The 14,904-nt window shown below is 40.7% G+C and overlaps 1 protein-coding gene across 11 annotated transcripts in view; it reads right to left on the reverse strand.

The window, feature by feature from the left end:
• The window catches only part of LOC134668504 (tight junction protein ZO-3-like), a 132,062-nt gene that overhangs the window by 25,934 nt on the left and 91,224 nt on the right, over nt 1–14,904 (reverse strand). For all 11 annotated transcript variants that reach the window (XR_010098793.1, XM_063525990.1, XM_063525973.1 and 8 more), the window contains 12 exons: nt 12,096–12,271; nt 9,078–9,265; nt 8,431–8,700; nt 7,174–7,350; nt 6,283–6,349; nt 5,848–5,998; nt 5,276–5,408; nt 4,537–4,680; nt 3,947–4,119; nt 3,362–3,533; nt 2,747–2,963; nt 2,177–2,357 (listed from right to left, as the gene is read on the reverse strand). Coding sequence is in view for 10 of the 11 variants with exons in the window: in XM_063525990.1 (XP_063382060.1) it covers nt 2,177–2,357; nt 2,747–2,963; nt 3,362–3,533; nt 3,947–4,119; nt 4,537–4,680; nt 5,276–5,408; nt 5,848–5,998; nt 6,283–6,349; nt 7,174–7,350; nt 8,431–8,700; nt 9,078–9,265; nt 12,096–12,271 (2,049 nt within the window). In the remaining variant the exon portion in view is untranslated. The remainder of the gene's footprint in view (nt 1–2,176; nt 2,358–2,746; nt 2,964–3,361; nt 3,534–3,946; nt 4,120–4,536; nt 4,681–5,275; nt 5,409–5,847; nt 5,999–6,282; nt 6,350–7,173; nt 7,351–8,430; nt 8,701–9,077; nt 9,266–12,095; nt 12,272–14,904) is intronic.

A 14,904-nucleotide genomic window follows, 5' to 3' on the forward strand; every position in this document is an offset into this window, starting at 1 on the left:
AATTAACATTCAAGTTAATTGGGTGTTGGGAAAAAATCATTTACACAGGCCAAGCGTCAATGATACGAGTACTCTGTAGGCTTGTGCAAATACTCGTATTGTAAAAGACGGTTTATCATAGTTTTGAATGTTCATTTGTTTTAAAAGTGGTATTTAACACTGATAAATAATGACAATGTTTAACAAAAACAATAACACATTATGTCAACTCTTTGGCAGGTTTATATTAATGAGAATCAATTAAACTAAAACAAATTAAATCTACAAAAAGCGTAACAATACCACATACACAAGAAGCGATACATAAAACAATGCAAATTATTTACATGCAGCAAATATACATACAAAGGTACATAAAAAGCGAAATAAACAAATCAAAGTATTGAGTCATTTCGTGTTAACCTATTTTGGTAACTTTTAGTTCTATTTATTTATCATAAGTATTTAAATCTACACGTAACCTAAATGTAACTCAGAAATAGGTTTATTAAGCGTTGTTTCGTCCCTTTCTGCCTCGGACTGCTCACATTTCTGGTCAACAGCGTGTTCCTCTAGCTTTAAAGTGGGTAGCGACAAATTTTTGATCTTATGAAGTGATCTTTCTGTGAATGTAGGAAGTGTCCGAGCCTCACTGAACCTTCCAGGGTCTACGGCAGGTTTTGAGTTGCATTTACAATTCGGAATTCGACATATTTGCCTTGAAGGCTTATCAAAACTTTTTAATACAGGATTTGGCAGTTCTTTTTGCAACCTAGCTTTCCATTCGGGAACTTCATTTTTGTTTTCTACCTCATTCTTTTGAAAGAACACCGAGGCTGGCCTAAACTGCTCAGTCATGGGAACAACCGAGGATGGTCTCTGTATATTTGGAGTGGGAGATTTAGCAGAAGTTTCGAGGACGCTGTAAGGTCTAAATCCTTGTTGTGGGTACATATTCTTTCCAAAATTTCTCGACATTTCAGGACTGATAAAATTTCTTGAATTATAATTTCGACCGGAATAGTACTGCCTCTCTGGATAACTGGCAAATGTGTGTCTGTTTTTGTTAGTCAAGTAAGTGTTAGGAACGCTGTAGTTGTTGTTAGCCATGCAAGGAGTTAATGTTTCAGCGTAATAGTAAGGCACTACGTGATTTCTGTTAGCGTCATACAGTTGATTGTGGCGTTTGGTTTTAGCGTTTAGATTAGGCATGTTCTGTGGTGATTGCATGGGGGTGTGGGGTGACCGAGACTGAGGGTAGTTGTTAATAGGGTAGGAGATGGGGTAGAAGGCGGGGTAAGGGGACGGGGGGATCGGGAAGTATATGTCCGACACCATTTCAACGTGCTACACCGCAGCAAAGACAGAAGAAATGAAATTGGTTAATACATTTAATGCCATTTCAAACCAATCTGCAATTAGAACTTTCCCTTTTTCTTTGGGATCGCCGAAATTGGTTTGAAATAAGGCGTTTTTATATGATCGAATAAATGACGTTCATATTGATTTATAAATTAAGAGATCCCAAAAACTATCATATCTTTTTGCATTTTGCTGTAGTCATTAATTCGATCACAATTAATATTAACATAGACAGATTTATACGAAGCACATAGTTTACCAAATGCACCTTTGCCTTTACCAAGCAACCATCTTGAAGCATGATGCATACTGTTGTAAATAGACAGACATACGAATAAGACACCTTTCCAATACTAAACACAGAAATGTATTACGATTAATGTAAATACCTATTTGTGTTCTAAAGTCTTCAAACAAGATAACAAGCTTTTACATAATGTTTACTTACCAATGGCACAAAATAATAATACACACACAAAGTGTACGAACGCTGTAAGGTAAACGCACTAGTGCTCGACATGCTAATGCCCAATAGATGACACCTTGCTGTCACCTCTACTGACAATGACTTGCCTAAGTTTCAAGATGATATGTACTGGGACCGCGTCGAGCACCAGTACGTTTACCTTAAAGGGTTCGTAACGTCGGGATGTAATATGAATTCAATATACGCGATATGATCCGTTTCAATAGTTTTATTTTACACACAAGGTGCTATCTTAATTAAAGACTTTAGGACATAAGACATATCAGGCGTACCAATTTCAGATTATTTTCATACATATAGTTTTAAATTAAACTTGTGGGCGAAGCTGGTCACATAATAATTGCTCACCTTGGTCTCGGACACCCAGAGCTGCTGCTGCTGCGTCCGCTGTATGAGATCAGTGAGCTTGCTGAACCACGTGGTCTGGTTGGCCTCGCTCAGCGTGATGGTGTGCGTGAACACGTGGCCCCACACGCGCTCCATGTGTTGGGACTGCTCGAGCAGCTTCTTTGAGGACTTGTGCGCGGATCTGGTGACGGAAAGCAAAAAAAATTGACATACCCATTTTGTCAAGAAATCTTTTGTTGATAAATGAACTGGTTTTCTTCAGAGGTGGCATGATTGTATGATTGTTAGCGCTCTCAGAATAGAAAACAGTTTTTAATATTCACTTTTGCCTTATAAGTAAGTATATCTGGCGGCTAGCCTGATTGCAATGTACAGTGGCGTTCAGAAGTGCATGGATAGATGTCGCTCGTAATGCCTTAATACTACGGTTGAAACATGTCCATGCACTTTTGAACGCCAATGGGAAGTCGCGCAAGAAAGCATAATTAATTCGAGACTTTCGCGCATAGGTACTAAGAGAAAGAGCTGTGAAGTGCCAGGGGACAGTGACCTTTTCATAAAGGAACTTACTTTGGAAGGCCGGCTCTCAACTGCTTGATGATATGTTTGTTGTCAGCCTTCAGGAAGATGACGATAGGGTAGAACTGCGCATAGTTCAGTCGATCGACGGCGTTAGGCGTAATGTCCAGTAGGGCGTGCTTTCCACGCTCCATGATGGATCGTATGCTGGATAGTCGGATGATGCCAGCTGACTTAGTTTTACTGTCTTCTAGGGTGCTGTCCATTTCTGTAAATAAAATGGTTGTCTTAAATACCCAACGGATATGCTTTTACATGTTCCGAAAACTTTTTATAAAACCTAAAAGACATTTGCTATCAGCCGTGAGATAATAGTAGGTACTTAACAAATGATTCCACGCCCACCTACGAAACCACTCTCCCAAGAAAAAGCTCACGAGTTTAAAGTATAGAGAAATCTAGCTGGTTAATGTTGAGTTTATGATTGATTCTCGTATAAGACGAGCCTATGGCGATCACCTTGGCATGTCAACCAACTACGAAATACGACACGACTCGACAATGCCCATGGGCACCACCACCTATCCAAACCATGCAAACTTGAGCCATCCATCCAAAGAGGTTTCTGTTCAAGGAGATTACGGATTCATTAATGACAGAACTTACTAGGACACGCGAAATTGTCTGGCTCCTGCTGTAGTAATCGCTCCCGTGCCAAATCGGCGACACAACCAAGAACGATGACAGGACGCACAAAGCCGGGCTGCTTCAGCGCCACTCGCTCGTATGCGGGGAACTTGCTGATGCTGTCCGAAAGTACTACTTCATCCCAATGCTCCTGTTAAAAAGACATACAACTTACAAAGATAAAAGCTTCAAGAAATTATAATATAAGGTTATATTTTTTGTAGGTAAAACTGACCTTGCCCAAGCTCTTTTTCCTGCGATGTGTGAAGCACCGTCACCGGAATTAGTTAAACTTGTCGTTTCCTCCCCTTCTTCGTCCCTTTAAAGTACTTACGCCTTGGGTCTCGTATCCTTCTGGACCAGCTGTTACGACCAGCACAAAAGTTACATAATTTATAAACTGACCTTGCCCAGGCTCTTTCTCCTCCGGTGTGTGAAACGTCGCCACATGAAGAAGTTGTGCTTACCTTCGTAGAGTAATCTGCTTCTTGGTCGCATTAAAGTACACATTGCAGAGGATCTATTTCTAGACCAGCTGTTATGACAAGTACGAAAGCCACTGACCTTGCCAAGACTCTTGCTCCTCCGATGCGTGGAGCGCCGCCGCCTGAAGAAGTTGTGCTTGCCGTCGTTGCCTGACATCTCCTTCTTGGTCGCGTTGAATTGCGCCGTTGCTAGTTCTTCGGCACGAGCCTTGTTGGGGATCGTGCCTTTTTGGACCTCTTGGTTGTTGCGACCTGTTATGATGAAGGATAATAATCTCATTAGCTGTATTTGGTACAAAAATTTATTAAAATGTGCAGTAATAAGTCATCCCGGGCGAAATTTTCGGATCGAGTTTCAGCAAGTCTCTGTTGCAGTTGAATGGAGACTTTACTTTTGGGCTGGCTCCTAAGTCTAAGTATTTTTATTTTTATACTTTAAAGCAGAGTAAAAATTGAACAAAAGGCGAACTTAATGCCAGAAGGCATTCTCTACCAGTTAACCCTCGGGCCAAACAGAGAGAGGAGTATCATTGTTATTTTTGAGTAATATCTTTTATTTTTAGGTACTTTTTATAAAAACCATTTTTTCGCATTGGGTAATGCAAACACGTTTGGCTCCGTCTCATATACTCCTATAGGTACATATAGATGCTCGCAACTCGTACTTACCTATCCTGTAGACCTGCCACGCGCCGACAGTGCCGTTGTGCAGCGTGTCCACGACGTGGAACACGTCTCCACATCTAAAGGACATCTCTCCGTCGGTTGGCTCCGTGTAGTGGAAATGCGTCTTTATGTGGAAGGAGTCGCCAGCTGTAAAATAAATATAAATGTCATGAGGTACTTCTGTCCAAGAATTTAGATGGTGATGATAATGATGACAGATGGTGATGAATTTTTTAGGTTTCCAGCAGTTCCGCTTCATGAAATTTCGCTTTCCGAGAGAAAATGTACGATACCCGAAAAAATAATAGATAGGTATGCCTATAATATTTAAAGACGGCCGATTTCTCTGAGATCTTCTCACAAACTCGTCTTGTCCGGAATAGAATGAAAAAACACACATGTACATATAGCCAGAATATAGCTCTATGGGGCTAACGTATTGAATATTTGTACGCCATATTATGGTAAAATAAGGAATGAGACTGAAAACTTTGTATACCACCCATTATACCCTTATTTATGCAAATAAATATTTTAGATTTTTTTTTTTAAATCTTTAAAAAAATCTCTCAATTCGACCGAGCTGTTTTTAAGGAAATCGGGGAACATACATAGAAAAAAAGACAAAGGGTTCTTCCTCCTTCCTCCTTAGAACCTCCTTCTTTAAAATATTGAAGTCAGTTAAAATTACGGTTAGATGGGTGGATATGGATATACAATAGTATTCAGGATGAAATCTTACGCATCTGTCCACCAGCAACTGCGCTGTATTCGCTCGGCGAGTGTTGCACGATGAGGTCGATCCTCTCCTGAAGACTAAGTAGGAAGAGGACTGCTTCTTCTCGCGTCACGCCTTTCATCTCCATGTCGTTCACCTGGAACAGTTCGTTATAGTATAAAATGAGATAAGTAGAGTATCATGATCGGGAGGGTTTATGAATATCTCACTTTCAGTATGAAGAGAGTTAAAATCTGAGTTCAGCTGAACCTATACGTTATTATTCAACGCACATTAACACAGGGATACTTCCACTAATGTCAAGGTATATTTTGTCACATTATATAATGAAACTTCCAAATGCTCGAAAACGGATTATGTTCATATGATATATACCAACTTTTAACAGTGTTGTGCAATTTTTTTTTAATACAAATTTGTTAGTGTTTGTAAGGGTGGTATTCCACCTATCCAATTTGTTTATCCAGTGATCATTGCGTCTCACATTTTGCATAATGAGAGAGTGAGACGCAATGGTATTGGACAGGTGGAATATCAAACTCAGCGACATTCTGGATGATAAATTTAATGTTTACCTTGAGTATCTTGTCAGCGGGCTGCAGGCCCTGCAGGGCGGCGGGGCTGGTGGGCTGCACGCCGGACACGAAGACGCCGGAGCGGTTCCCGCCGCACAGCCGCAGCCCCACCGAGCCTTCCTTCTGGAAGCTGATGAGCCGGGGCTCGCTTCTGGAACAACAATTTAATAGAATGAAGTTTGGTAAGCCTTGACGATTTTCATCGTTGACGTTGAACCGTTAGCGAGTGTAGATACAACTAGGAAGTCGCGTTCAGTACGGATCAAACGAAAGAGGAAACTATTATTTTTCGCTAAACATATTGGGGGTCAAATATGGGGGGCGTTTAAGCCCCTTCATATACATTCTGTATAATTCAAGAATATGAATAATTGAATTTGTTTTCACGTAAATTCAATGGCCAAAAAATTGTAGTCGCGAAAGTAGTTCACTTACGGTGGTTTGTTTCGCTGGTTGGTCATCCCGTCTTCTTCGTACAGTTGCCGCCTGCTGCTATAATAGTCTGAAAATATGAAAACGCAAGTTAAAGGTAATCTGAAACTACATAACCGACAAAGTACCTAACACGTTTGCTGAATTTTTCAAGTATCTAACTAAACGTGCAGTACCTAATGTTTTTCCTTTTACAATAATAACAATCTTAGGTACCATCCCGTAGCGGTGGTCGTGATGACTGCTCCGATTCGTGCGAAATGGAACCCATGTAACTGTTTTCAGTGTGCCCACCTCGTGAACTGACGCCGCCACATACACAATAGTATGCTCAGCATGATTCTTGTACCAAGTATATCCTAACAAATATACTGTCATTCCTCGGAGGCGATAGTTTCGGGCGGCTGTGCGACATCGGCCCTCTTCTGCTGTCTTCGGATTCTACAGATTCTACAGATACAGATTCTGCCCGTTGCTGAAGAATACTGATACCATAGGTATATAATTCTTGCACCAACGTAGTAAACGTCTTCTTTGTCGGTTCCTCAAGGCTGAGGGTCGTGACCATCAGGAGTGCAGTTCTTCACCACCGCTCTCCAAACCCCCCTGTCTTGGGCCAGCTGTATTGCCCCCTGGATGTTGACGCCCGTAGCGTCGCGTATGGCATCAGACCACCGAGTTGGAGCCCTGCCTCTACTTCTTCTCCCTTCGACACACCCAACCAGAACGAGCTTTTCAAAACTGGACGGGTCTTGGCGGGCCACGTGGCCAAAGAAGGTCAACATTCTCTGGAAGCATGTAGTTGAAAGCCGGGTGGTAATATGAAGCTCTTCGAGATAGAATAGACGCGTTGGTGCGGCGTTACGTTAAGGATATGCTAGTAAACGTAGGTACCGTCATTTCTCGGAGGCGGTGGTCTTGGCGGCTGCTCCACTTCGTGCGACATGGGGCCCCTTCTGGCGTCCCCGGCAGGCCCGCCTCGCACCGGCGCTGCCACGTACAGGTTCTGTCCGCTGCTGGAGTAGGCCGACTGCATCGGTTCCGCGCCCGCGTATACGTTGTGGGATCCATCTGAAATTGCACAAGTTTACAACCTTCACTAATGGAATGGAAAAATTATAACACTCAATAAAACGATCCAAGAGGAATGTGGGAGTAACTTGTTTGGCGCTAAAAATCAGGGCATTTCATGAAATGACATTTTCTTTGCACCGTAAAAGGGGATAGTCGGCCAGACCCAATTTTAAATGGCTACAAGATACAACTTTAAACATGCAATATAATGGCAATAATGTCATAGACCGCAAATACATGAATTTATGAGTCCTAAAGAAAACGCCACTGCCACTGGCCAAGCAGGGTCTCCGCTGGCAGTCGGCTGGCAGTAGACGGTCGGGTAGGCCTCGTACTACATGGAGGTGATCAGTTGAGAAGGAGGCTGGCTCAACTGGACTCGGCTGGAAAGAGCTGGACGTAGCCGCTCAAGATCACGACATATGGAGGATTCTTCTGCGAGCCCTAATATGTCCCTAATGAGGGATAACAGGAATGCATTATCATCTAAGAAAACGATGCCGCGTTTAGTTGGGTCTCATTAAATTAATAATCTCATTAATTACCATGTTTGGCAGCTCGAATACCAAAAGAGTTAGTAAGATCGGATGCGTCAGTTTAATCAGCTGGTTATTTCAAGGTATTTGGCCTAATGAATCTTGTTTGTTGACTGAGCCGTGTGATAGACGTAATTAACATTGTTTCGTTGTTAATTTTCGTTACGTGATGTCGATAATTATTATGAAAGTAGATGATTTACTTTAATTTAAGCGTTCAAGCAGAGCAAGAAATCTTAGTTTTACTTATTTCATATATCTGATAGATGTAATTTATTAACGTCGTATCATGCCTATTAAACATTTCAACCGTTTTTCACATAAGTTACACATAAATATTAGAAACGTATATAGCTTTTCTAATACAAGTCTTTATTTTTAATTTGAAATGACCAAATACGGAAATATTTAACCAAATATACCTAGATATTGGTGAAATCGGAAAGTGGACTTATACCTGATATTTGTGTCAATAAAACATGTGATAGATGCTAGAAGGATGGCATACATTAGTTTTTAGAATAAGGTTGTAAAGACTCACCTAAACTATTATAATTATTCTGATAATTCCCGTTAGTGACCGTCTCTTCCCGGATCAGTTCCCTCGTCACCACCAAATTAAGTCTGTCTTTGCAGGACTCTATAAGTTTCCTGGCTTCCTTGAGCGTTATGGCGTCAGTGATGGCCGTGTTGTTGATTCTGGTGACCACGTCTCCCTCGCAGAGTCCCTGGCCCGCTTGATTCAGCTGCTCTCTGGCTCGGAGGGTCAGCTCTTTGACGTAGAGTTTGCAGCCGAGGACTATGCCGAAGTCTGCAAGGGGGATTAAAATATCATTTAAGTATATTGCATAAATATGGTTGTAAGTAAATATTTAAGTAGATTGATTGATCAAAAACATACTTGTGAAATGAGAGCCAAGTTCAATATTAAGAATATGCGTCGTTGTTGACTTAGCAAGCAAAATAATTGAGATCTATTCTATATGGGTGCCACGTTCTAGTTCACTTGGGATGTACGAGTAGTTAAATAAAATTCAGAATTTGGCTTCAACAACTAGCCAAGATAACATCCAGAGCACACATTCGACTCGCATAAGTGACAGAGGGATTTTACATGCAATCTAAATGCTCTGTCACTACAAAATTAGACAGTTCCGGGGGTCGAGCCGTAAAGGGAGAGAGACCCACCTTCCTTCTTCCCGTTCCTAGTGAGCGCGAGCTTGATGTTGGTGGGCGCGGTGGGCGGCGGCGCGGGCGCACGGCGCCGCACCACCAGCGACACGGCGGCGCCCGAGTCTCGGAGCACCGCCACCGCGCGGCCGTACTCCACGTTTTCTAGAGGGACTCCGTTCACGGACACTATGCGGTCGTTGACTCTGAAAATAAGGAATATATCTTTAGGACGCGATTAACTTGACCTTATAAAACAAAGTCCCCCTCTGCGTCTGTCTGTTTGTATATTCGCGATAAACTCAAAAACTACTGGACGGCTTTTCATGCGGTTTTCATAGTCATAGTCATAGTATTTTATTCATAAACAATACAGGATTGTGTTTGAAAATACATTTTACACATAAACTTAAAACTAAACAAAAACAAGTAAATCAACACTTGAGACTAAACAATATCGAACACTTCATCTACAGTATAAAAACACCCTCTCAATAAAAACAGTTTTAATTTGTGTTTAAAGATATTATCTAAAGGTTTAGGTGTATAATTTGCTAACCCGTGCGAAGCCGGGCCTGGTCGCTAGTTCAGTATACATATGTATTTACAAAGGTACTTAATACTTAATACGATTCTATTCAAAAATTCTATATCGTTTTAGCCATGATTTTGAGTTACAGCTATTTTATTTGACTGGCATGGAGTAGACTCTTTGCCTACTGACCGGAGAAAATTTCGCTTTACACTACGCTTTTATAGACACAAAGTTTTGAAATTGATCGTTGACATGAACATGACCGGTACGCCGTATCGTGACATTTTATTTGACTATATGAACCAGATGAATGCCAGATGTAAGCTATTTTGTAGCGACACTATTTTAGGGTCAAATAGTATGTTATATCATGCTTTAAAGTCTAAGGAAACACTCATGTAGGCAGCCTTTTAATACTTTAATAGTGATACAAATTAGAGCCCGATAACAATTTATTTACTCAAACTATTTAGTTTAGAGTGATAGGTACAGTCGCCATCAGATATATCGGAGCGACCAAGGTGTTCACAATATCTGAACACGCACTCTAACGCCCTGACAATAGAGGCGTGTTCTTATATTTTGAGCGCCTTAGCCGCTCCGATATATCTGATGGTGACTGTAACTACCTATCACTATCGCACGAGGAAACCCACTTTTACAAAGTTACATTTGCGCGTTATGTTGCTACAAAGACTTTATGTTAGCCATAAACCGCATGACATGATCTAGTTCTCACTGTATTAAATGACAAAGTAAATGCCGATAAATTATGTTTGGTACACTTCCTAGTACTAATGGCGACGTGGGCACTTAAGTTGGGACACCTGATGTACATGTGTAGAGTTAGACCGTAAAAAGACAGCAGCGATTTTGATAGCCCACGCAGTGCAAGTGTCATTTTAAACGTCTAACTTCTATGAAATTATGACGTATAAAACTGCGTATAAATAACACTTCCACTGCGTGGGCTATCAAATGCGCTGCAGACTTTTATTGGTGCGACTATAGGTAGGTAACTGGTGACTTAAATACCTCGCGTAACTTATTATTCGTGCGTTACTTTTCAACGAGCTATGGTGGTAGGTACGTAACGTTTAACTTTTTACACTCTAACAAATACATTCCTATTGTAATTGAATTATTAACCGTAAAATCAATGTGAGATGAAATAATTCCGGATTATCAAGTCAAAACGCTCAATCTCAATTCTATTGGAAAGCAGAGTTTGACTGTGTCCAGCCATGCGAGGATCATACATAAGAAACTTGTTGTGCAGTTAACAGCAGTCGAAGTGACGGATTAATTCGTGTGGACAGAGGAATGAACCTATATTTTACCTGCTGTAGTTTAACCGCGGGGCCTATTTGACTTGGGAAAGTGATAGAAAGTAATATGGCAGATTTATATTCTGGAATATTTATGAATTGTTTGATCATTTTGGAAAATGAAGGAGTGATAATTATATAAGTGTTACTCTTACAATAATCTGCTTAAACAGTTACACTTAACTATTATTAATCTCTATTACACAGGAACTTACGCCATCGATGGCCGTGATTACATAACCAGGACGCGTGACATGCCTCACTTATGCCAGTTCAATGTACCATGTACCGTACACCGCTAAATACACACGCAGAATGTACACACACACACAGATTTAAGTGCTAATTCATATTTCCTCTTGATGGTTCAGGAATTGGGAGCATTAAACTACAATTAGCCAGGTATTACAGTTACGTCCGTATCTCTCTATGGCTCTCTACTACGAGTATCACTTATTTTAGTCAAATAGAACTAGGTTAGTTTAGTTTAGTAAGCGCCTTCTAGAAGGCCCACCGGAGGTCCGCAGAGGTAAAGGCAGGCCCAAGCTCAAATGATTGGATGGCATATACCAGGACATCAGGACCTTAGGAGTGAAAAGTTGGACAAGGAAAGCCACAAATAGATCGGACTGGAGAGACTTGCTCCAGGCTAAGGCCCACCCGCGGCTGTAATGCCTCAGATGATGATGATGATGAGTAAGTTAGTATATAACGGATACTTAACGTCGGTGGTAGTAACTGTCTGTCGCCGTCAGAACTTCCACAAAATTATATGGAAAGCTGCATAGTTCACTGCCGAGTGATGTTGATCATGCAGTCCGTCAATTATTATGGTCCAAATTGGTCCTTAAAATACGATATATATATTTCAGGTATAGTTAGGTAGGACTCTGGTAGGAGAAACATATTAATAGGTTCTGACGTTACAAGCTGGCGGCCGGTAGGCCTAGCCAATGTGACAATCGCTTGCGATACGGCAACGAAACGCTTTGTGTTTCTCCATCACTTATCCAATATTAGTGCAACAGTGACAGTTGCGTTTTGTCCACTACAGAGCGTAAGCGATTGGCATGTTGGCTACGCGTCTTGATTACGGAACGTTAAACATATCCGTTGGGTAACTCTGATTTAATTCGGATTTCTTATTTTCTGAGACCTCAATTCTGAACTCACTGTAGTTTCTCCTCCGCCGGTCCTCCTCGCAGAACATCAGACACGGCTATGGAGGGGTCCCCGCTGGCGAAGTGGGGGTTGTCCCTGCCTCCAGAGACGGCGATGCCGAAGCCGTAGCCGGGGACGCGGTTCAGCCGCACCCTGTGCGTCTCCCAACCACTGTTGCGTTCTGCCGTCTAGAAAAAAAAAGAAGAAGATTTTAGGAAAATTAATGACATGAACAGTGGGAAATCTAGCTTCGAGAGTAAGGTTCTTTATCTCTTCAATACCGAGAAGCGTAAGCGCTTTTACCTATAGGTCAGAAAAGTCAGCTCAGCAATGCAAAGGAAAATACGACGATAGAAAGCGCTTTTCAGTCTCTGTCAAAGATTTTATTAAATATTTAGGTAAGTACTTTATCCATACAACGAGCTAGTTCAAGAAGCAAAGACGGTAAGGTGAATACGCAATAATGTACACAAGTGCGTGCAAGCTGTTGTCTCTTCCCCATTCAAACGACCTCGCAAAATCGATACGGACCGTGATAAAATTGACGTGCACGTTTCACAATCGCTTTGTTTCCCGATGGACAATGCAAAACATTGGAACTCGATTATCTACAACCCATTCGCGGTACATTATGATGTTGAAACTTAAGACGACTCGCTTGGATATATTACGGCTAAGCATTAGAATTAATTGAACTGTAAACAAATGGAGAATAGATGATACTGACGCTGATTTCCGTAATCTTATAGTTTGCGACACTTGATACAGCGTTGGAGCCGTTCAGAGAAGGTATTTCAGGAATCTAAAGCAGTTTTTCAGGTAACTTATGATGTATTATGTGCCTTCATACCTACTCGTAGTACAATGTGACCTAGTTTCAAAATTATTCTCATACTCCTTCTACTGTCTTTCTCTGGGCTGAATGGTTTAAAAGCGAACAAAAAAACTTCCTTTAAATTTTAAACGGTAAAACCAATTTATTTTCTCGTATTACCAAGGAATAAAGGAAGGTACATGGTTAAAGTGTTTCGGTATACGAGTATTCAGGTCCACCCTGCATAGTTAAACAATTCAAGACAGAGCCAAGGCACGAAGCATTATTAATGTGATAGTAAACAAATATTGCAAACCGATTAACTTTAAAGGCTGTTCTCACGGGGACTCAGGAGTGGCTCGACACTCCTTGCTTAAACTAAGCGATATGGTAGATCTACAGCTAGATTTGGAATTTATTAGGCTTTTAACATAGACTTTAATGTTCCATGCAATGTTGTGAAAAGCATAAATGATCGTTAAATTTTGCGTACAACACGCACTTTGCGTAAAGTTGTTTAGCCGGTTTTGCAAAAGCATGTAGGATATAAATATGATATTTTGAACTAATATATTATCATTACCAAAATAGGTAGGTACATTATCTTATCATTCTTAATATCAATGAGTTCAGCCATTCACAAATTCATCATAAATATCTTTTAGAAACCAAGTGATGTGATTTTTTGAATTGGAAGTCAACATATACCTATACACAGTAGTTAAGCAGCAAAAGTGGCTAAGTAGCCAAGGTTTTCAAAATGACTGAACACGCTCTTACTTCCCTTAAGTATCCGATTAGCTAAGTGCTTAATTCTACTGCTGACTGTATCCACCTACGTTGTGTAGAAAATATAGAAATAACAAAAAATATTTCGCTTTTTAATAATTCCTAAAAACAAAAGGCAGTGAAGAAACAAACATTAATCAAATCTTATGCAATCCCAAATAGACTAAACAAATGCATTAAAATGCATAAGTTTTCCGCGGTTCAGCATTGCCGAATTTCATTAATTGCATAACAGCATCCAATAACTTAGTCTGAAGCAATTAATACGAGATGACTTCGGTAATATTTTATGCCATATTTGGCTTAAGAGATATTGTGGTAAGTAACCGGTTGTCGCGGCATGTGGGTTACCGCCCACAGTCAGCCTTGACTTCTACTTCTCCTAACTTGGGTTAAAGTTAAAAAAAACTACTTATTTTTCATTATTGCCAAAGGTCATTGCAACACGGTTTCCTCGCGTTGGTGTGGGGAAACATTTTGTGTTTTTATTCGGTAGTAAAGTTTGTTTAATCCTCGCGCCTTGAAACCCTAGCAAACGCTCAAGATTCCACTTTCATTGATCGTCATATTTTAAGCAACTAACCTATGTAACTTAACTTTTTTCTTTTGGACATTAGGACTGCGTTCTGAGATAGTAGGCAAGATACGTTACATGTTGCGACCTTTGCAAAGGGACTAAAGAGCAAATGTAGTGACGCATCGTTTAATGGACACCATTATAAAGGCAGCCTGTCTGGCGCACATGTCACGACTTGTCTCGTGTTTTACAAATTTGGAATTGCTAATTTAAATTCCAGAAACGGTAGAGCAGCTGAACATTCCACAGTGTCACCTGATAGAAATTGATGATTGGATCTTAACTAATTTAGCTGATATTAAAAGAGCTAATCGCGTTGCCTATTTTAGGATAAAGGTACGATAATGCATAGTCTGTTCGGAAAGAGAAAAGTTCTGGGAATGTATTGGGCCCCAGACATACCACGACTCTTCTCTTTCCGCACAGACTCTAAAAGGAAGATAAATTTCTACTTGCATTACAAGTACGGCAAGTACCTACCTAACGGTTTTTACAAAGCTATTTTAGTCACAGGTTTACCCATGGTTTACCTATATGTAGGTGATAGAGAATAATAATGTCCATCCTACTTATGAGTGGGATGTGGGATTGCACTTGCAATACCAGCATAATTTGGAATCAGATACCTAGGTTTAGTTATT

Source organism: Cydia fagiglandana, chromosome 1, assembly GCF_963556715.1.
Source record: "Cydia fagiglandana chromosome 1, ilCydFagi1.1, whole genome shotgun sequence".
In the NCBI taxonomy this organism is placed as follows: Eukaryota; Metazoa; Arthropoda; class Insecta; order Lepidoptera; family Tortricidae; genus Cydia; species Cydia fagiglandana.